This window comes from Panthera uncia, chromosome C2 (assembly GCF_023721935.1).
Source record: "Panthera uncia isolate 11264 chromosome C2, Puncia_PCG_1.0, whole genome shotgun sequence".
Lineage (NCBI taxonomy): Eukaryota > Metazoa > Chordata > Mammalia > Carnivora > Felidae > Panthera > Panthera uncia.
Window position 1 is genome coordinate 82,030,943 of NC_064810.1, and position 23,622 is coordinate 82,054,564.

Below are 23,622 nucleotides of genomic sequence, written 5' to 3' on the forward strand. Positions count from 1 at the left end.
TTGAAATTGTGTCCTCTGTCAGTGACTATCCTTTTTCAGTCTTGTCTTATAATAAGCATTTATAAATAGATACAAAAATTGTCATTTTAAGAAGAGATCATTGTTGAGCTATAAAACATGTAAATTATAGGTTTTATTTATATCTCTCTACTGGAGTTTATATGTCATAACCTCCAGTAACATTCATTTTAAAATGTCATTTAAACTATTTTTTAATTATAAAACTGGTAAAAAAAAATTTTTAATTAAAGTTTGTAGGGAGGTGTAGAGTAAAAGGTAAAAAAATTTCCTTCCCTGTTTTCTAGCCTTCAGTACAACTCTCCAAAAGCAATCACTATTAACAATGTCTTAAGTTTCTTTGCATGAATTTTCTTCTTTTTTAAAGTTTATTTATTTTGAGAGACAGAGAGAGTGGAGTAGAGGCAGAGAGAGAGAGGGAGAGAGAGAATCCCAGGCAGGCTCCGTGCTTTCAGCTTAAGATCATCACCTGAGCCAAAACCAAGACTCAGATGCTTAACTGACTGAGCTACCCAGGCGCCCCTCTTTGCATGAATTTCCTAAGCATGTACAATTATATATACATACATATATGTATGTATACGTACTCACTTTTACATAGTAATACCATGTATATTGTTCTTCATCTTATATTTTTTTAAGTTCACTTAATATACCAGGACTGTGTCATACCAGCATGACTCAGTCAGCCTCATTCTTTTTTTAAAACTGCATGCCATTTCATTATATATCTGTACCATAATTTACTGATGAACATATAAATAATTTCCAATTTATATCTGGTTGTTGTGGAAGTGCAAATAATTACAAATAATGGACATTAGTAGGAATGAAATTACTGAATCAAGGAGCACGTGTTTTAAATTTTGATGAGATATTTCCAGGTCGTCTTGCACACAGTTGCACTTCTGTCAATATTCTCTGAGAGTGTTTCCACATTCTTATCTATCAGTCTCCCTTTGAGATTTGAAATTTCTACTGTTCTAGTAGTTGATAATTGTTATTTCTTTTTACTATGCCTTTGTTGGATTAGTGTGCATTGAACATTTTTTTATAAGACTAATAGTCATTTTTATATTTGTGTAAATTGTGTGTCCTTTGATTATTTGTCCCTCACCACATCCATTCTATGAGAGAAAAAGAAGCCCTTTACTAGGATAGACTACCATTTATTTATTTATTTTTCTAATTTATTGTGGGTTTTTTGGGTTCAGCTTTATTTGTTTGTTTATTTATTTATTTATTTATTTATTTATATTTTAATTCCAGAGTAGTTGACATACAGTGTTATAATAGTTTCATATGTATAATACAGTGATTTGACAATTCTATACATTACTCAGTGCTCATCATGATAAGTGTACTCTTCATCTAGTCCACCTATTTCCCCCAAGACCTCCCCTCTGGTAAGCATCAGTTTATTCTCTATAGTTAAGAGTCTGTTTTTTCGTTTGTCTTTTTTTTCTCTTTGTTCATTTGTTTTGTTTCTTAAATTCTACATATGAGTGAGATCATATGGTATTTGTCTTTCTCTGACTGACTTGTTTCACTTAGCATTATAACTCTAGATCCATCCACGTTGTTGCAAATGGCAAGATTTCATTCTTTGTTATGGCTGAGTAATATTCCATTGTGTATACATCCATCTATCAATGGACGCTTGGGCTGCTTCCATAATTTGGCTATTGTAAATAATGCTGCTATAACATAGGGGTGCATATATTTTTGAATTAGTGTTTTCATATTCTTTAGGTAAATACCCAGTAGTGGGATTACTGGATCATATGGTAGTTCTATTTTTAATTTTTTGAGGAAACTCCACACTGGTTTTCACAGTGGCTGCACCAGTTTGCATTTCTATCAACAGTGCACAAGGGCTCCTTTTTCTTCACATCTTCACCAACACTTGTTTCTTGTCTTTTTTATTTTAGCCATTCTGGCAGGTGTGAGGTGATACCTTATTGTACTTTTGATTTGTATTTCCCTGATTATCGATGAGTGATGTTGAGCATCTTTCCATGTGTCTGTTTTCCATCTGTATGCCTTCTTTGGAGGAATGTTTGTTCATGTCTTCTGCCCATTTTTAATTGGATTATTTGTGTTTTTTGGTGTTGAGTTGTGTAAGTTCTTTATGTATTTTAGAGACTAACCCTTTGTAGGATATGTCATTTGCAAACATCTTCTCCCATTCAGTAGGTTGCGTTTTAGTTCTGTTGATTGTTTTCTTTGCTATGCAGAAGGTTTTTATTTTGATATAGTCCCAGTGGTTTATTTTTGCTTTTATTTTCCTTGCCTCAGGAGACACATTTAGAAAAATGTTGCTATGGCTGATGTCAGAGATATTACTGGGATAGGCTACCTTTTAATAGATTAACCTACCAACAGTTCACAGGAAACCATAAATGTATATATTGTACACATGGTCACATGATCAAATGTATATATGGTACACATGATCACCTGTACAAACACTAACTCACTTGGAGGCCTGAAAGAAAGCCAAAAAAAGAAAGTGTCTGAGAAGAGAAAGAGAACAGTCTCTCTGGAGATAGATGTGGGGACTGGCCTCAGTCTTTCTATTAGTTTTCTATTGCTGCATAAAAAATGACCACAAACTTAGCAGCTCACAGTTTCCGGGGCCAAGAGGTCAGGCACAGCATGACTGGCTTTTTGCTCAGGTCCCACAGAGCTAAAACAGTTAGTCAGCTGTGCACAGTTTCCTCTTCTAAGTTGATGTGGTTGTGGCAGAATTCAGTTTCTTGTAACTGAGGGACCCAAGTCCCAGTTTCCTCACTGGTTATTAACTAGGGGCCACTCTTAGCTCCTAGAGGCAGCCTATGTTCCTTACCACATGGCCTCTTCCATCTCCAAAGCCAGCCAAGGACAGCCTCCCTTGTGTTATATCTTTCTCATTCTTCTAGTCTTTCCGACTTCCAGACCCAGATCTGATGAGTTCATGAGAGTAGAAAAGCCCAGCCAGGTAATCTACCTATCTCAAGGTTAACTGGTTTGGAACAAAACAGAATGGCAAAGTCCCTTGACAGCAGCACCTAAATTAGTGTTCAGTTAATTAACTGGGAGGAGGTGTGTGTACACACAGAGTCAGGAAACTGGGATGAGCATTCTGCCCACCACAACCCCCACCTGCTTTCCTCAAGAGAAGCAGACAGAGGTCATGTCTGTTGGCTGAGGAAACCAATGCTACTGACACATTAGATGCCAGAGAAAGAGAACATAACTGGAATCCATCTAACCCCATGCACAACAAAGTCCACTCAGGTGGGTCAAAGACCTTGATCTGAGCAATGAAACAGCAGAAAGCTACAGAGAAAATCTTGGAAATCACACATACAGTGTAGAGGTCAGGTAGGCTTTCCTGACCAAGGATCCAAACCTGGCATTTCTGACTCCACAATCTCTGCCTTCTTGACCCCCACATGATGGCTCACCAGAAGACAGGTCATTCATTGGCTATACAAGTGGGTTTACAGTCCTCTAGCCTTCCTTTTTCTTCTTATGCCAGTGTGATTAGAGTGTGGTTTTGTGAGATGCTGTCCTTGGGTGTCCTTGGGTGTCCAACAGAATAGAATGAAGTACCGCAATCTGAATAGGTAAGTCACTAAAGGGAACTGTATTGTTGAGAATATTAAGAATTCTAAAAAAACCTCTCTCCCCACCCTCTCTTTCTCTTTCATATTCCCACCTGCTGCTGTGATCCAGACGCATTATACGTGACTTGCTTGAGACCGAAGAGATTTATATAAAAGAAATTAAGAGCATAATTGATGTAAGTAGATTGGGGTAGGAGACATTAAGCATGTATTCAAACTAGAGAAGTTCTGTTGCACAAAGAGACTTAAGGTAGTTGCCACATGTCTCTAGAATCCCCACTGAGGGGACAGGTCTTACACTATCACAAGTATCTTTCCAATAGAGATAAGAACATTCGTTTGACTATTGATCCATTTAGCCAAATAACTTACAAGGGACTGTGACAATTCATATGATTCTAGCAGTGCCCAATAGGTTCACCCTATGGTTGTCAACAATGAGCATGATAATTTGAATGTTTTTGATAATTTAATAAAGGGGAATTGTTTCAAGTAGCATTTTTTGCTTGAGAGTGAAAATTAGAATTTTCCTGTTTTCCTAAGGAAATAATTTTGAGAAAAAGATTATGTGTACAAAGTTATAATATAATTTTTTAATAATAAAATATCAGAAGAAAAAATCGCCAATAAAATAGGGGGTGGTTAATAAATTCTGATATTTATGCTAAATGAAATATTATTCAGCAGTTACAAAATAATTATTTTGGAGGATCAGGCCAATATGGCGGAGAAGTAGGGGGATCCGTACTTCCCGCATCTCTCAAACAAAGAAGGGCTGAAGCCAAAGGACTTTGAACCCTGAGAGTCGGGGAGGAAAAGAGACTGAGTCTAACAGGGAGACACTGGAACAACCCCACAGGCTATAGGTGGGTGATTGCGAACTGGAGGAGATAAAATGGGGCCGCGTGGGGCCTTCTGCGAAGAGCCAAAGGGAAGCGAAAGAGTGGCTGGGGAAGTGTAGGACTGCGTCTGGACAAGAGAAAAACCTCAGACCCAGACGGAGAGGGATCCCATCTCTAACTGCGGGGCTTTCTTCAGACTGGGGCTGGCTGCCCTGTTCGTGCACCTGGGGAGGAGGGGAGCTACCCCCGGGTTCAGTGGTAGGTCAGGGGCGCAGTCACAGTAGGAGAAAGCGGTCACCTCCTCGAAGTGCTGCAGCACAAGACAAAGCCTGCCTGCGTCTGCCACCCCCATGCTCAGTGGCTAGGTCAGGGGCGCAGTCCACAGTAGGAGAAAGCGACCCCTTCCCTGGAGTGCTGCAACATGGAACAAAAACAGCCAGGACCACATATCGGATGGCATAGAGAGGTGCTTCCCCAGTGCCAGGGCGCATGGAGTGGGAGTTTAAATCCCAGCCAATCACTGGGGCACGGGAATTGGTGGAGCGAGAAAGACTGACCCGTCTGTGCCCATGGCACAGTGAGGATGACTCCAACGGAGTCCACCGGGTCAGAGGAGAGGAGACTGGGGGGGGGGGGGGCGTCGCCATTTTTCTCCCCACCACCAAGGCGAGGCCTCAGAGATGGGTCCATGGGGCTCCCCGTGGAAGCGGGACCTGCCTATACCAAACGACGCCCCTCCACGCGGGGTAAGTGTGTGTCTACTGGAGCAGCATAGACACTGAGGAACCAGACTGACCACTCTTCCGGACCAGTGCTTCTACATTACCTGGATTAATTCTAGGACAATTCTTATTATTTAGATACATTCTACCTTCCTTTTCTCCTTATCTCTTTCCTCCTCTAGGCCGGTTACTCTGGTTCTTGGTTTGTTTAAGCAGACATATTTAATCCATTCTCTTGATACATGTTCTACACCTCCTTCTTTACTTTCCTTTCTCTCTCTCTCTGGAATACTCAAGCTGTATAGTTTCTCTGTCTACATAACTTTATCATCGTTTCTCCCCCCCCCTTCTTTATTTTCCTTTCTCTCTCTCTGGATTAAGCCATTTAGTCTCTCTGCCTGCTCAATGTTTATTTTTTCTTTTCCCCACCCCTGTCATTTCTCTCTTTGTATGTGCTCTTCCATCAGCACCGCCTCCACCCTATTCTTTACTTATAGTTGGTGTTTTTGGTTTTTTGCTTTTGGATTGTTTGTTTGTTTTATTTGTCTGTTTGTGTGTTTTTGTTTGCTGTTTGTTTGTTTGTTTGTTTGTTTGTTTGTTTTTCTTTCCAAGGCTACTTCAAGGAACAAATCAAAGCACACCTGGGAGGGTCCAAAACATCACTACAAGTAGGGAAATAAAATAACCAAAGTCACAATAACGGAGAGCAAGTAACACCCTCCAAAAAAACACCTCCTGAAGGGCCAGACCCTGTATGGTGTATGGCCCCCCTTTAATATAGCAGTGCTCACAGGTGCAGAGCACGTAACAAGCTTTTAAAACTCATAAGGGACAGAAAATTAGCCAAACTGATGACATGGAAGAATTCTCCTTAAGAGAAATTCCAGAAAGAAGTGACAGCTAAAGAATTGATCAAATCAGATATAAGCAATATAACTGAACAAGAATTTAGGATAATAGTCATAAAATTAATTGCTGGGATTCAAAAAGGCATAGAAGACAGCAGAGAATCTATTGCTGCAGAGATCAAGGAACTAAAAAATAGTCATGATGAATTTAAAAATGCTATAAGTGAGATGCAAGATAAAATGGAGGTGGCCACAGCATAGATTGAAGAGGCAAAGGGGAGAATAGGTGAATTAGAAGATAAAATTATGGAAAAAGAGGAAACTGAGAAAAAGAGAGATTAAAAAATCCAGGATCATGAAGGGAGAATTAGGGAACTAAGTGATGCAATCAAATGGAACAATATCTGTATCATAGGAATTCCAGAAGAAGAAGAAGAGAGAGAGGAAGGGGCTGAAAGTGTACTTGAACAAATCATAGCTGACAACTTCCCCAATCTGGGGAAGGAAACAGACATTGAAACAGAAGAGGCACAGAGAACTCCCTTCAGACATAACTTGAATCAATCTTCTGCATGACATATCATAGTGAAACTGGCAAAATACAAGAATAAAGAGAGAATTCTGAAAGCAGCTAGAGATAAACAGGACTTAACATGCAAAGGTAGACACGTAAGGGTAGTAGCAGACCTATCTACTGAAACTTGGCAGTCCAGAAAGGAATGGCAGGAAATCTTCAATGTGATGAACAGAAAAAATATGCAGCTGAGAATCCTTTATCCAGCAAGTCTGTCATTCAGAATAGAAGGAGAGATAAAGGTCTTCCCAAACAAACAAAAGCTAAAGGAATTCATCACCACTAAACCAGCCCTACAAGAGATCCTAAGGGGGATTCTGTGAGTGAAATGTTGCAAGGACCACAAAGTACCAGAGACATCACTACAAGCATGAAATCTACAGACATCACAATGACTCCAAACCCATATCTTTCAATAATAACACTGAATGTAAATGGACTAAACGTTCTAATCAAAAGACATAGGGTAACAGAATGGATAAAATACAAGATCCATCTATTTGCTGTCTAAAAGAAACCCATTTTAGACCTGAGAACACCTTCAGATTGAAAGTGAGGGGATGGAGAGCTATCTATCATGCTACTGGAAGTCAAAAGAAAGCTGCAGTAGCCATACTTATTTCAGACAAACTAGACTTTAAATTAAAGGTTGTAACAAGAGATGAAGAAGGGCATTATATAATAATTACAGAGTCTATCCATCAGGAAGAGCTAACAATTATGAATGTTTATGCACCGAATTCAGAAGCACCGAAATATATAAAACAATTAATCTCAAACATAAGCAGTCTTATTGGTAAGAATATGGTAATTACAGGGGACTTTAATACTCCACTTACAACAATGGACAGATCATCTAGACAGAAAGTCATTAAAGAAACTATGGCCCTGAATGATACACTGGACCAGATGGACTTGACAGATACATTTAGAACTATACATCCTGAAACAGCAGAATTTACTTTCTTCTTGAGTGCACATGGAACGTTCTCCAAGATAGATCACATACTGAGTCACAAAACAGCCCTCAATAAATATAAAAGAATTGAGGCCATACCATACACACTTTCAGATCACACTGCTATGAAACTTGAAATCAACCACAGGAAAAAGTCTGGAAAACCTCCAGAAGCATGGAGGTTAAAGAAAAGCCTCCTAAGAACAAATGGGTCAACCAGACAATTAGAGAAGATATTAAAAAATATATGGAAACAAACGAAAATGAAAACACCACAATCCAAACCCGTTGGAATGCAGCAAAGTCAGTCCTAAGAGTAAAATTCATTGCAATCCAGGCCTATCTCAAGAAACAAGAAAAATCCCAAATATGAAATCTAACAGCACACATAAAGGAACTAGAAGCAGAACAGCAAAGACACCCCAAGCCCAGCAGAAGAAGAGAAATAATAAAGATCAGAGCAGAAATAAACAATATAGAATCCAAAAAAAAAAAAAAAAGTAGAACAGATCAATGAAACTAAGAGTTGTTTTTTTGAAAAAATAAACAAAATTGATAAACTTCTAGCCAGGCTTCTCAAAAAGAAAAGAGACAGGACTCAAGTAGATACAATCACGAATGAAAATGGATTTATCACAACCAATCACTCAGAAATACAAGCAATTAGCAGGGAATACTATGAAAAATTATATGCCAGCAAATTGGACAACCTGGAAGAAATGGACAAATTCCTAGACATCCACACACTACCAAAACTCAAATGGGAAGAGATAGGAAATTTGAACAGACCCATAACTAGTGTAGAAATTGAATCAGTTATCAAAAATCTCAAAAATGAGAGTTCTGGACCAGATGGCTTCCCCGGGGAATTCTACCAGACATTTAAAGCAGAGTTAATACCGATTCTTCTCAAGCTGTTCCAAAAAATAGAAATGGAAGGAAAACTTCCAGACTCATTCTATGAAGCCAGCATTACTTTGATTCCCAAACCAGAGAGACACCCAGGCAAAAAAGAGAACTACAGGCTTGATGACTATGAATGCAAAAATTCTCAACAAGATACTAGCAAATTGAATTCAACAGCATAAAAAGAATTATTCACCACGATCAAGTGGGATTCATTCCTGGGCTGCAGGATTTGTTCAATATTCACAAATCAATCAATGTGATACATCACATTAATAAAAGGAAGGCTAAGAACCAAATGATCTTGTCAATAGATGCAGAAAAAGCATTTGACAAAATTCAGCATCCTTTCTTAATAAAAGCCCTCGAGAAAGTAGGGATAGAAGGAGCATACTTAAACATCATAAAAGCCATTTATGAAAAGCCCACAGATAATATCATCCTCAATGGGGAAAAACTGAGAGCTTTCCCCCTGAGATCAGGAACACGACAGGGATGTCCACTCTCACTGCTGTTGTTTAACATAGTGTTGGAAGTTCTAGCATCAGCAATCAAACAACAAAAGGAAATCGAAAGCGTCAAAATTGGCAAAGATGAAGTCAAGCTTTCACTTTTTGCAGATGACATGATATTATATGGAAAATCTGATAGACTCCACCAAAAGTCTGCTAGAACTGATACATGAATTCAGCAAAGTCACAGGATACAAATTTAATGTACAGAAATCAGTTGCATTCTTATACACTAATAATGAAGCAACAGAAAGACAAATAAAGAAACTGATCCCATTCACAATTGCACCAAGAATCATAAAATACCTAGGAATAAACCTAACCAAAGATGTAAAAGATCTGTATGCTGAAAACTATAGAACACTTATGAAAGAAATTGAAGAAGATACAAAGAAATGGAAAAACATTCCATGCTCATGGATTGGAAGAATAAATATTGTTAAAGTGTCAATACTACCCAAAACAATCTACACATTCAATGCAATCCCAATTAAAATTGCACTAGCATTCGTCTCAAAGCTAGAACAAACAATCCTAAAATTTGTAAGGAACCACAAAAGACTCAGAATAACCAAAGTAATGTTGAAAAAGAAAACCAAAGTGGGAGGCATCACAATCCCACACTTTAGCCTCTACTACAAAGCTGTAATCATCAAGACAGTATGGTATTGGCCCCAAAACAGACACATAGACCAATGAAATAGAATAGACGACCCAGAATTGGACTCACAAATATACGGCCAACTAATCTTTGACAAAGCTAGAAATAGTATCCAATGGAAAAAAGACAGTCTCTTTAGCAAATGGTGCTGGGAGAACGGGACAGCAACGTGCAGAAGAATGAAACTAGATCCCTTTGCTACACCATACACAAAAATAAACCCAAAATGGATGAAAGACCTGAATGTGAGACAGGAAACCATCAAAGCTCTAGAGGAGAAAACAGGAAAAAGTTCCTGTTTGACCTATGCCACAGCAATTTCTTGCTCAACACGTCTCCAAAGGCAATGTAATTAAAAGCAAAAATGAACTATTGGGATCTCATCAAGATAAAAAGCTTCTGCACTAAAAACAACAAAACTAAAAGGCAACTGGTGGAATGGAAAAAGATATTTATAAATGACATATCAGATAAAGGGTTAGTATCCAAAATCTATAAAGAACTTACCAAAACACCCAGAAAAACAAATAATACAGTGAAGAAATGGGCAGAAGACATGGAGCGACAGTTTTCCAAAGAAGACATCCAGATGGCCAACAGACACATGAAAAGATGCTCAATGACACTCATCATCAGGGAAATACAAATCAAAACCACACTGAGATACCACCTCACACCAGTCAGAGTGGCTAAAATTAACAAATCACAAGACTATAGATGCTGGCGAGGATGTGGAGAAATGGGAACCCTCTTGCACTGTTGTTGGGAATGCAAACTAGTGCAGTCACTCTGGAAAACAGTGTGGAGGTTTCTCAAAAAATTAAAAATAGAACTACCCTATGACCCAGCAATAGCACTGGTAGGAATTTACCCAAGGGATATAGGAGTGCTGATGCATAGGGGCAATTGTACCCCAATGTTTATAGCAGCACTTTCAACAATAGCCAAATTGTGGAAAGACCCTAAATGTCCATTAACTGATGAATGGATAAAGAAGATGTGATTTATATATACAATGGAATACTACTTGACAATTAGAAAGAATGAAATCTGGCCATTTGCAGCAACGTAGATGGAACTGGAGGGTATTATGCTAAGTGAAATAAGTCAGCCAGAGAAAGACAGATACCATATGTTTTCACTCACGTGGATCTTGAGAAGCTTAACAGAAGACCTTGGGGAGCAGAAGGGAGGAAAAACTCACAGAGATAGAGGGAGGCAAACCATTAGAGACTCTTGAGTACAGAGAATAAACTGAGGGTTGATGGGGGGTGGGGGAAAGGGGAAAGTGGGCGATGGGCATTGAAGAGGGCACTTGTTGGGATGAGCACTGGGTGTTGTATGGAAACTGATTTAACAATAAATTATATTTAAAAAATAATTATTTTGAATAAATATAGCAACATTGAAAAATGCTTATAAAAGTAAAAACAATATATGTAGAATTTTACAAGCTTAGCCCAAAATGCATGTGGAAAAACAGAATATGAATTACATGTGATTACTGTGATTACAGCCATATAAAATAAGCTTTTAAAAAGTTATGAAGGAAATATAATAAAACAATAGTAATTGTGTTTGGTTGTAAAATGATGGGTAAGTCTTTGGCTTTCACACTTGACTTGTATAACATAAACATTTTAAAAATACATTTTTTTTCTTTCTATAAATTGCCGTTTTATTATCATTGCCATTTAACCATCTTCTGAAGATGGACTCACGAAGGACATAATATCAAAAGAAAGCATTTGATGGAATGGGTTTCAGGAGATAACTGTCAATCAAGATGAGTCAAGAGCAACAAAGCCTGGAAAACAGCATTTTTCTAAACACCATATTTCCTAATTATTAGGGTTTTGGTCCCTGGAGTAGCTAATTCAGATCATCTCTCATATGTTCCTACCTGTAAAACCTACCTTGTTTCCACCTCTGCAGGGATATATCACTCCAATGGATTTTATTTGGCTGAAGCATCTGATTCCAGATGTTCTTCAGAATAACAAGGAGCTTCTCTTTGGGAATATTAGAGAACTTTATGAATTTCACAACAGGTATATAATAATTTATATTATCAGGAAAAATGGAAAGTAGAAGAACAATGGAAATCAGACTGATGGAATTTGGAGATGAACATGCTTAGACATTGTTAGGCTTAAGCAAGTAGTTCAGAGTCCGTGGATTTGGTTGGGGTGGGATGGGATGAGAGGGAGGGAAGAAGTGCCACAGATCTCTGAGGGAGAAGGGGAAAGGCACCAATGGAGCATGTACCAGGTGTCAGGCATTAAGGTAATATTTTTTGTATGTTCCTTTGCTTATTTATCTATTCATGCATCAGCATTTTATTGTGGACCTGTACTATGTCAGGCACTGTGTTCAGCATTGGGAATACAAAGATGAGCAGGACACACATCCACATACTTACTGTCATAGGGTAGTGCTGGGAGCTAGGGTGTTGGAAAATGCTAACTGGTTAAACAAGTTGTCCTTGTAGCCCAGGGCTGGTTGGGTGTTGAGTTTTAGAGAATTAGAGGAGGAAGGGACTTTAGAAATCATCTTCCCAGCCTTTCATTTCACAGATGATACTGCAGCTCGTTTCCTCTCTTTACTCAATATAGTAACCCCAAATCACACATGTAATTGATGGAAAAGGAAAAGACTGCTTGGTGAAGTGAACCACAGTTGCTTCTCAAACATGTCTCCTGTCCATTGGTCAGACACAAAAGTGAAATGGAAATCCCGTTTCTGCTACCTTCTCTGGAAAAGTTATTCAACCTCTATGTAACTCAGGTTTCATATTTATGAAACCCGACTTTGCAAGATTTGGTGGATGATTAAATGAGATATTGTTTATGAAGTACTTAGCTTATGCCTGACTTACTTGAAGCTCTCAGTGATATTAACAGTAGCAGCGGCAACAGCAGAAGTTCTTATTAATGTTATTATCATGTAGCAGGGAGCATCATTGCATCTTGTCTATCTATAGCTAGTGCTTAGAATGATCAGGACAGCTGTAGGTAGTTTCAAGGAATCCTAGTAATGTCACAGAATGTTTTTTCTCCCAAATCGGTGTGTTGAAAATGAGTCAAGAGCAACAAAGCCTGGAAAACAGCATTTTTCTAAAGACCTCTTAAAACCTTATATGATTTTACTTTTAAAAAGTTTTAACCTTATACATGTAAAAAAATTAAAACATTATTATACTTTTCTTTCCCTAGGACTTTTCTAAAAGAATTGGAAAAGTGCACCGAAAACCCTGCACTTCTGGCGCGTTGCTTTCTCAAGAGAGTAAGTCTGTGCTCCCAGTAAGTCGAAACAACCATGTGATTAAAGTTAACCCTTAATTTTCTGTGTATGAGGCAAGGGCAAATGGAAATATCAATGGTCTAAAGAGTTACACATGCCTTTTGAGTGCAAAGCAGGAGTCGGATGAGTCCAGTTTGACTAAGCTCATATGACAGGTGGGAGCAACTTACAAGCTTGGCCTCCTGTAAAGCCTGGTGACACGGAAGACTGCCCCCCACCCCACCCCCTGCAAAGCAGATGATCCTGCTCTGAATGACTGAGCTGTTTTCAAACAAGAATCACACAGCAGGTTTAAATTCCTCACTAAAGTTGTATTAACACTGTCAAGAGAAGTACTGATGCTAAACTAAAAGTCTCAAAAAATGTATTTTCTTCCATTTTATTTATTTATTTGTTTGTTTATTTATTTATACAACATAGAGGATATACTTAGCACCAAGTTTATGATTTCCTGTCCTACAACACCATACTTCTGATTATTTCCCCTTCCCTGCTGCCACACCTCTTCCCTTTTGCCCTCTCTGCACCCTTCCTTTGGGCAGTGAATAGGCTGTTTCGTCCAGTGGTACTCTGTAAGCTGTCACAGAGAAATGTATTGCCCAGTACCACTCCCCACCAAGTACTTTCTTCCCTTGGGAGGACTATGCAGATGATCCTCATGCCCTGAACTCTCAAAGTCTCCCATTTCTTCTCTCTCTCTCAACCAGCCCTTCTTTTCATTCCCTTCCTTCCTTTTCTTTTTGTGAGCCTGACACAACAGCTCAAACAGCTTAAAAAATTTTAAACAATCCAAATTATGGCTGATAAGTCTAAGAGCAGTACTTGTGATAAACTGACAGCAAGAAAATAAAAATCCCCAGGTTTCAAGGCCTTTGACATAATGGAGAGGCAGAGCCTTCAACCTTCAGCATTCCTAATGGCTTAGAAGGACCTTTCTTGGCCCGGTATCAGCTTTCCACCACAGCCTCATCATAGGCTTTTCATCAAGTGCCAGAATTCAAGATACACTAAAAATGATTTTGTATTCAATCTGATTAATTTCCTTTTTGAGTTACTTTTATAGCATTATTAGTGTTTTATACTGTTTTGCAATTTTGTATTCATCAAACCACCAATGTGAAATCTAGTTTCATAGTTTAGAAATATTTTATAATTGCTTATGTCATTATTGCAAAGACTTGTTTAAATTGTTGAATGAGAAAAGGCCAGAACCCTGTGGGGAGAAAGTGGATATTATTTTAAAAACTGTCCAAGTATAATGAAATGGTCAGGGAATTGCTGACAAAACATCTTTTCCTAAAAGAATTCCTCACCTAAAGTTTTGCAAAGCTTTCTATAGTCCTCCATTTTGGGAGAAACCTCAGAAATTATTCCATCCAGACCTGCATTTAAATGCTGCATATAATCCTAATGATTTATGATGTTGGAGACAGAATATAGGTAATAAATTCTTCCCAAGCACAAAGTTATTAGTCTGGGACAAATGGAGTAATTAAAAACCATGACCACCTATTCTTTGAGGCTCCTTGAGGGAATTGGCTACTGCTATGTATTTGTTAGCTAATAAGATGGGCCCCTCAACCATTATGTACCACAACAGTTGACCTTTTCTTAGTAGCATTTGCAGAATTCTGTGGAGATGAGTTTTGAAATATTGCTCTGTCCAAGTGTTTTAATCAGACTCTATAGCTTGCAGAATCCAGGAAGATCCTGCCCCAGAGGCCAAGCTCTATGTAGAATAACATTTGTCAGTAGTTTACTTTGAGTTCCATTTGCTCTGAGATCTGACATGGCACAAAAGAGCATGCTTTCAGACATGGCTGAAAGAGCACTGAGGTGGGAGTCGGGAATGTAACTTGTCTAAGTTGAGCCACTTGCTATCTGCATGACCTCACATTAAATCCCTTCAACCCTTGGAGTCTCACTTTCCTTCTCCATACAATAAGCTTAATCATACCAATATGTAAAGTTGTTGTGGAGATCTAATACAATAGTGTATGCAGAAGGGTTCTACAAAGTACAAAGTGCTTTGTCAATAGCTACCATTTATTGGGTATCCTGTATGTTATATTGGGCATTTGCTGAGAAGTTTTAATACATCATCTCATTTAATCTCACAGCAATCATAGTTGACTATTGTCATAAACCCATTTAATACATGAGAAAACTGAAGTATAGGAAGGTTAAGTCACTGAACTTGGGCCATTTGGTTTGTAAGTGACAAAGCCAAGAACTTAATCTGGACACTCCACCACCAGAGGCTCTGTCCTAATGCATAAACAATCATGTGTGAATATGAATTTTTGGTAGCAATTTTTTTTAGCCTCCTGATTTATTCTATAAGAAGGTGAGGGTAATCAGGCACTTTCTTATGCTGCTGGTTAGTGTATATCCTTTCTTTAAGGAATTTTGGATTGAAGAGCAAATTTAGGTCAACAGTTGTGTTTTGGTGTTTGAAGGCTTATAATGTTCTGCATTGCTCAAAGTGCAGACATAGTACACAGACATAGGAACACAGGTTTCTGCTCAGCATCCATCAGGAGAACCATTTGCCTCTGTTACTGGGAAAGTTTGGGGAAAGGTGGCTGACTGTGGAGGTTGTTTTCTGAGTGGCGGGCTGGACCTCCAAAATCTCCTCCAGCTTTTAAGAATCCTCTAGTAGTTGGGGCACCTGGGTGGCTCAGTCAGTTAAGCCTCCAACTTTGGCTCAGGTCATGATCTCGCAGTCTGTGGGTTCGAGCCCATCATTGGACTCTGTGCTGACAGCTCAGAGCCTGGAGCCTACTTTGGATTCTGTGTCTCCCTCTCTTTCTGCCCCTCCTCTGCTCATTCTCTGTCTCTGTCTCTGTCTCTGTCTCTCTCTCTCTCTCTCTCTCTCTCAAAAATAAATAAACCTTAAAAAAATTTTTAAAAAAGAATCCTTTTGTGGTTAGTGTTGAAAGCAGTGAAACCTTGAATTGTTTTAGGTGCTAAAGGCCAGTGTTTTGTGCTCTGACGGACCCAATGTGGGTGAGATGCCTTTATCACTTTGTAGTATTTTATAAGCCTGGCTTTTGGTATGGCACGAATGTTCCCCATGTGTAGGTTGCTCTGCTCTGGAAGCCGTGCCTGGCTTATCAATGGCACTCGGTAGATAGTTCTCAAGTGAATAAATAATGAACATATTGTTAAGCTCAGAGTTATTATTTTAGTTCCTTAACCTGTCTGAACAACATTTCCTCAAGGGTCATCTCCCTTCCATACACACACGCATGTAGTTTTTCCCGGAGAGAGTAGCAAAGGACAGAGTTGCTGAAGTTCTTGGAGTGAAGTGAAATGACCACTTACAATCCATCAGGAGAGAAGGAGAACTACAGAAACAGAAAGCATTCACTACAGCAGTGTGTTTGGAAGTAGAATAGACCTTGGGGTGCCTGGGTGGCTCAGTCATTTGAACATCTGTCTGACTCTTGGTTTCAGTTCATTCAGGTCATGATCTCACAGTTGGTGAGTTCGAGCCCCACATCGAGCTCTGCACTGACAGTGCAGAGCCTGCTTGGGATTCTTTCTCTCTCTCCCTCTCTCTGTCTGCCCCTTCCCCACTCACTCTCTGTCTCTCTATCAAAATATATAAATAAACTTTAGAAGAAGAAGGAGACAGAGAAGGAGAAGGAGAAGGAGAAGAAGAATAGACCTAGCTAAAGCTGTGAGGGAAGAAATAACCTGTGTCCACATGAGGGACATCAAGAGTTGGCCTGAGAAGCATAGGGACACAGAAGTCCATGAGGATGCAGCCACATGGGCTTCTCTAACCAGAGTGGCACAGGCTTTATGACAAGTGCAGCTGCTCTGGGCCAGGTCCTACTGATGGAGTGGATGGAGCTGGCAAGCTGACTCCTTTCTATCTGGGCAACCTTTCTATCTGGGCTGTTGATAGGTATGTGCCCATCTCTCATGGCCTTTGAGGCAAAAAGAAATAGGCCACACAGCACTTGGAATCTTTCATCTCTAGCCTTAGGATAGTCGTGTAATTTTTCCCATCTTGGAGTCTGGTGCTATAGGTGGAAGGTGATGTCTGAGGCAGAGCCTGCTCCTCTGAGAATTGCCCAAAGGACTTAGATCTATGTTGCTGTGTCCAAACTGCCATGTTTTCCTTTTGGGGTGTTTGTACCTTTTGGCTGTCTCTTGGGGTTTTTTTCCCCCTAGGTTTGGCTCATGATGATCATAATAGGAAGACAGGGAGAGAGAAAGATGGGGCCATCAGCTACTGGCACCTTTTCTGTCAATTTTGTCCCTCACTGCAGAGCTATTCTGGGGGAACAGTGATGTCCTGGGTAAAGAGCAGAGGAGGAAGGATGGAGATGAAAAACCTATCCCGGTTTATGAATTAACTGATTTACCAGAGTCCTGTAGTTGGTCCCACAGCACCCTGTTCATGTCCGTGCTTAGTACTTGTGGCTGTTTAGAGCCCTCTGTTTGCCCTCCCATCACACAGTCACCCCAACATAAGGTTATCACACACCCCCAGTTCCTCACACCATGAAAATACTCAGGCTTGTTGAATATTCGAATGAATAAACAGTATCATCCTATTCTCTTCCTGAAAAATGCCACCTGATTAATTTGTTCCAATGCTTTTCCTCTTCCAGAAAGAAGATCTTCAAATGTATTTTAAATACCATAAGAATCTGCCCCGAGCTAGGGCAATCTGGCAAGAATGTCAAGACTGCGCCTTCTTTGGGGTAATGTTGAGACCACAAAGTCTCCCACAAATTGCTTTCCCTGAGAAATGTTTGCATGCGCCAAGTATTTAAAGAAATCAGAAGTATGAACAAGGCAGGGGAATTTGGCATTTGAATTTATATTTATTAAAAGTCTCTCCTATTTTGAAATTCTGTGTTGGAAGTTTTGATGCTGCCTTGGGTCTCTATGGGACAGGCCTGTGAGGAGCAGCTGTAGCCTGGTGAGCAAACCAGAGCCCTCTTGTAGGATGGGGAATTGATTGATTGATTGATTGATTCATTCATTCATTCATTCATAAATATCACTTACTGTCAGGTTAGCTAACATACAGTGTATATAGTGTGCTTTTGGTTTCAGAAGTAGATTCCCGTGATTCATCGCTTACATACAACACCCAGTGCTCATCCCAAGGGCCCTCCTCAATGCCCATCACCCGTTTCCCCTTTCCGCCGGCCCTCACATCAACCCTCAGTTTGTTCTCTGTATTTAAGAGTCTCTTATGGTTTGCCTCCTCTCTGAAACTATTTTTTCCCCTTCCCTCCCCCCATGGTCTTCTGTTAGGTTTCTCAAATTAGGATGGGGAATTTTAAATGGGCTCCCTGGAATGATATTCATCAGTCATCACATAAGTCATCAAGTCTTCCAGACTCAAAATGAGCTGAATAGACAACATCACCCCCAACTCAAACACAGGCTGCATCTTTTTCAGGATTTGAAGTGCCCCACTGCGTTCTAACAGACTTGCTTTCTAAAAGAAATAAATGGTCCTGCTTCCCTAGTTGCATATACAATTACTAGCCAAGCCATCCTCTTTCCCCTTTCTCTCATTTTACATACTGTTCCTGAGGGATCCAACAACTCAATAGCTTTACAAAGCTGGTCAACACGGGTGTACCTCTTTTCCACAGGAGCCCGCTTTATTTCTTGTTTTCAAATGCTGCCGCTTTGTTCTCTCTGGGTGTTGTTTGTTTTGTTTCACATTGTTTCTGTTTGGCTTTTAAAGGTGTGCCAGCGCCAATTGGATCACAATATCCCTCTTTTTAAGTATCTTAGAGGACCAAGCCAGAGGCTTCTAAAATACCAGACGCTGTTAAAGGTAAAGTCAATGAGACAGTGCTTTCCTGTGCTGGGAAAACATGCACGTGCTGTGGTGCTCTTTTCCTTAGACATGTAGAGCTATGACTTTATCTTCCCAATGTGAAGATAGGTCTATCCTCCAGGCTTTTTCTGTCCTCCACGTCTAAAGCAGCACACCTCAGTGAGGAGTAAGACCAAAGAATCAGAGAGTTGAAAGGGACCTGGAAGCCTGGCTAATCCGACATGCAGCCCAAGGCATGAATCTCTAAGGAGGCTGCTTTGGGGCTGGAGAGGTTCTTGGGAGCAAAGGGTGAAAGGAGTCCCTCCACACTGCTGGCAGCTGAGAGGGTAGGGAGGCAGCCAGAGATTCTATTCTCATGTAAGATATCGGCAGGTAAGATATCGTCGGCTCCATTTTACAGATAAGGCAAGGAGCTTCAGAAAAGAGATGTGATTTTCCTCAAAGTCACAATTTTATGTACATTAAAGCAATGGAAGGGAGAAGGCAAAACCGGAGTCTTTTCTCTTTTTGCAACATCTACCTCCACCCCTAGATTAAGAGATCTTTCTCAAGAGCAACATAACAGAATGAATTTTGCTCTGCTGAACACCTAGGTGGTTCTCTGACATCAGCACACCTGCAGGAGAGGACTCCCAAACACCCAAACAGGACAGAAGGAGCTGTCAGGCTGCCTCCCCATGTGTGAGCTGAGGGAAAGGTTCAGCCACTTCTCCATGTTGTGTTTTGAGTTAACCTTTATGAGCAGCTCTTGCCCAGTGGTTACCATCTCTTAAAAAAATACAAGCACCTGCTGTTTACTGGGTACCTTCCCATATAAATTTCTTATTTAATCCCCACAATCAGATGCACCAGAAAGTCTCTGGTGTATGAAGAAACTGAGGCTCAGGGAGGTTAAGCTCATTGCCTAACATTCTGCCCTCAGAAAAAGGTGCCCTTTTCGGTTTGCATCTGCAGCCTCAGCCGAGGCTGGACCAGCTATGCCGTCACCTGCTGTGGCATTACTGAACCTCTTCGGCCTTAGTTTTCTCCTGTGTGAGATACTGGAACCTCCTTCACAGGATTGGTGTGAGGGGCAAGTGGGTAATGCATGAAGAGAGCTCACTCAGTGCTGACCCCTGGGAAGCTTCCGGGAACACATAGCCATTGTTTTATACCCAGAGATGTCACACTGGTGTGGGAATGAGGGTGATGCCCACTGCCTCCCTCCACGAGTGGCATTTGTGAGTGTGTTTCAATAGTGTTCATTCAGGGCTTCACACTCCTGTAACCGTCCCATCTTTACTGTCATCTAAGCTGGACAAGTCTTACCACTGAGCCCCGTGAGGAAGGAGCCAGACAAGTGGGGGTCCTCACCACCTCCGTCTGGGGGCATCGGGTACCGAGGTGCTCGAGTTTTCCCACAGAAGTGATGCTGAGACAATGATGAAGTTCTGTACCATAGCCGGAGGACCACAGGGCACAGTAATTAGAAACCCAGACTGAGGAGTTAGCCATGGTGGGTGTGGATCCAGCTCTGACGCTTCCAGACTGCTTGGACTCAGGCAAATTACTGAACCTCTCTCTGACTCAGGTTCCTCAACTGTAACATGAAGGTAGTACTAGTACTTTCCTGGTATGTTTCTTGGGAGCATAAATGAGGTAGTCCAGGTGAAAAGTAATTAGAGAATTTTGTTACTTCATTTCACTGAGGAAATAAGAGACAGAATCACTGGAAAATATTCCTCGGGCGTCTGCGTGAAACCATGGGAGGTCACTCAAGACAAACCAGTTTTTCCCATTCACTGCATGCTGGAAAAACAAGTTCAGACCACTGGGCTGCCTGTGAGGGAAGGAAGAACTTTCCAGTGTTCTCCACCCTGAGGGACAGAGCTCATTCTGAAAGTCCTACCATCAACTTCTTTAAGAACATGGATGTCTGACTGATCGTCTCATGGCTTAGAAAGGATCATGGGATCCTGGTCTGAGAAAGCTTTTCCCTAGTACAAAAATAAGGGAAAGAAATGATAGATTATACCATTAAAAATAGACACCTGAAAAATTGGGTAAAATATCATATAAGCAAGATAGATACATGACAGATGGTCAGCATGTCTAGTAATGAGTGCATAGAAGTTAATAATTTAAAAAAAAAGAACCAAAAAGAAATGATACCTATGAAATAATATCTTTCCTGAGATATTATGAAAATTAACAGTCAGAACAGAGTTTTGAGTACATAATGTACATAATGTCTAATGAGTCATGGCAAACTGATTAAAAATATATTGTATATTAGCATATATTAAAAATAGATGCATTTAGGGACAACAGAAATTCACTTTTATTGAGCCCATGATTTATGTCAAATAGGCTATGTATGGAAACTATCAAATTTAATGTAGAGAATTTTTCTAGCCTAGATTTTAAGATATATATGATTTGGAAAATGGTACATTATTTATTTACAGTAAATTTTGCTTATTACAGGAAGAATGTTCTAGAATAGGTGGTTGTGCTGATTTCCTGTGTAATGCAAGTCATGCGATATTCATTTTTCTTCTTTTACAAAAATTAAATAGACTACTATTAGAAAAAAGAATTAATAGGGAGAGGTTAGTAAAAGGGTATAAACTTACAGCTTATGAGATGAATAAGGCTTGAGGATCTAATGTAAAACATTGTAACTGTAGTTGGTAACAGTGTATTATATAATTGCAATTTGCTAAAAGTAGAACTTAAATGTTCTTGCCAAAAAAGAAAAAAAGAGATAAATATGTGAGGTAATGGATGTGTTAATTAACAAGATGGAGGCAATCCTTTTACAATATATATGTGTACCAAATATATATACCATATATACTTTAACTTTATACTTTAAATACCTAACAGTTTTATATGTCAATTATACTTCCAAGTTGAAATAAAAAAGAAAATAATAAAAAAATGAACAGAGGACATAGGCAGTTTACAAAAGAATAAATGCTAATGGCAAACATGTTTTTGAAAGTTCTAACTCACCTGCTCTTTGAGAAATTCACATTAAAACAATGAGGTAGAATTTCTCTGTCGATTGAACTGACAACACTTTTTGATTAAATGTTAATACTCCATGTATGGTGGGGCTAATGAAGCAAGCTTTCATATATGACTGGTGGGAACATAGTCCTTCTGTAAAGAACTTGGAAATACGCATCAAAACTTTTAACATTGACGATTTCACTTCTAGGAATTTATCCTTAGGAAAAATGCACAAAGATTATTATTATAGTAAAAATTATTGAACCTAAATGTTTAATAGTAGGGAGATTAATTAATTATGATTTATCTACAGAATGCAACAGTCTGCAATTAAAAAACATGTTTACAAAAACATAATGTCATGGAAAAATGTTTGTGATATGTTAAGTGGGAAAAAATAGGCTCCAGAATAATGTTTCCAGTATGATTCTGGTTGTGGAAAGAACTCTGTGCCATTCTTTCACCCTTACGTGTGACACACAAACTTACATACATCCTCTGTTGATTTGGCATTTGCTGGAGATTGTTGACATGGTAGATTTAGTTGGCATTTTGCTTTTTAATTTCCAATAATGCTTTTGGGTTAATGCAGGGTCTGCTGGACTTTGAGACTCCTAAGGATTGGGAGATAGACCCAGGAGACCAGGAAGGAGGTTCGGCTAAGGTACTGTATATTAAATATTAGCTTATATAACTAACTGTCAATGGTATCTGTCTCTGGTTGGAAGGATTTATGGCAATTTTGTTTTTCTTGTTTATGATCTTTATTGTTTATATTTTCTAAAATAGCATATATCCTATAATTTATAGTCACAGAAAAAACAAAACAATTAAAGGCAATTTCAACCTGAGGTTTGTGACAGGACAAGTAGTAATACATTTTCTTTCCTTCACATAGAAATATTTTAACAGGAGGTGTGCCTGGGTGGCTCAGTTGGTCAAGCTTCAACTCTTGATTTCAGCTCGGATCATGATGTCAGGGTCGTGGGTTTGAGCCCCATTTTGGGCTCTGCATTACTGACAGTATGGAGCCTACTTAGGATTCTGGCTCTCCCTCTCCCTGCCCCTCCCCCACTCACATTCCCTCTCTCTTAAAATAAATAAACTTAAAAAAATGTTTTAACAGGAATACGAAATTAAATGAATGTGTAAAATGCATACATAAAAGACTGGAAATAAATATGATAAAATCTCAGCTGTGGTTTTCCTGCATGGTAGGATTATGAGGGGCGCCTGGGTGGCTCAGTCGGTTGGGCATCCGACTTGGGCTCAGGTCATGATCTCGTGGTTCTCGGGTTCGAGCCCCGCATCGGGCTCCCTACTGACAGCTCAGGGCCTGGAGTCTGCTTTGTGGGTTCTGTCTCCCTCTCTCTCTGCCCCTGCCCAGCTCATACTCTCTCTCTCTCAAAAATAAATAAAACATTAAAAAAGAAGAAGAAGAGATGGGAGCCATACCACATACCACATTTCACAGGAAATTTGTGACTTACCAGTGGGGTTTCTTTTAAATTTCCTATAAAATATTCTGGTTTTAACAAGAAAAACACGAGGAGCAGTCATTTGTATGCCCTCCCTGCTCAGAATATATGGTAGGGACCCCTTCAAATTAAGAGAAGCTCAAGATACAGATAATAATTTTATAGCCTGGAGCAAGGGGAGCTAGCCTAAGTTAGTTTAGTAATATTTGTAAGGATATTTCTGAGCCCTATATTATGCAATGTAAAAGTAACTACCTGCTGTGTTTGTGGGAGGAGGGTTAATGGGAAGGAGAGGGAATAGGAGCAGTTGAGTCACGAAAAGGAAGTTGAGGGGTTTTTTCCTGATGTTTATATATATATATATATATATA

General features: G+C 39.6%; 1 protein-coding gene across 1 annotated transcript in view; it reads left to right on the top strand.

The window, feature by feature from the left end:
* MCF2L2 (MCF.2 cell line derived transforming sequence-like 2) overlaps positions 1 to 23,622 on the top strand; it is a 258,201-nt gene that overhangs the window by 194,434 nt on the left and 40,145 nt on the right. Inside the window, exons 16-21 of the mRNA XM_049628514.1 lie at positions 3,739 to 3,805; positions 11,588 to 11,703; positions 12,868 to 12,937; positions 17,584 to 17,676; positions 18,681 to 18,773; positions 22,366 to 22,437. Of these exons, the coding sequence (XP_049484471.1) occupies positions 3,739 to 3,805; positions 11,588 to 11,703; positions 12,868 to 12,937; positions 17,584 to 17,676; positions 18,681 to 18,773; positions 22,366 to 22,437 (511 nt within the window). The remainder of the gene's footprint in view (positions 1 to 3,738; positions 3,806 to 11,587; positions 11,704 to 12,867; positions 12,938 to 17,583; positions 17,677 to 18,680; positions 18,774 to 22,365; positions 22,438 to 23,622) is intronic.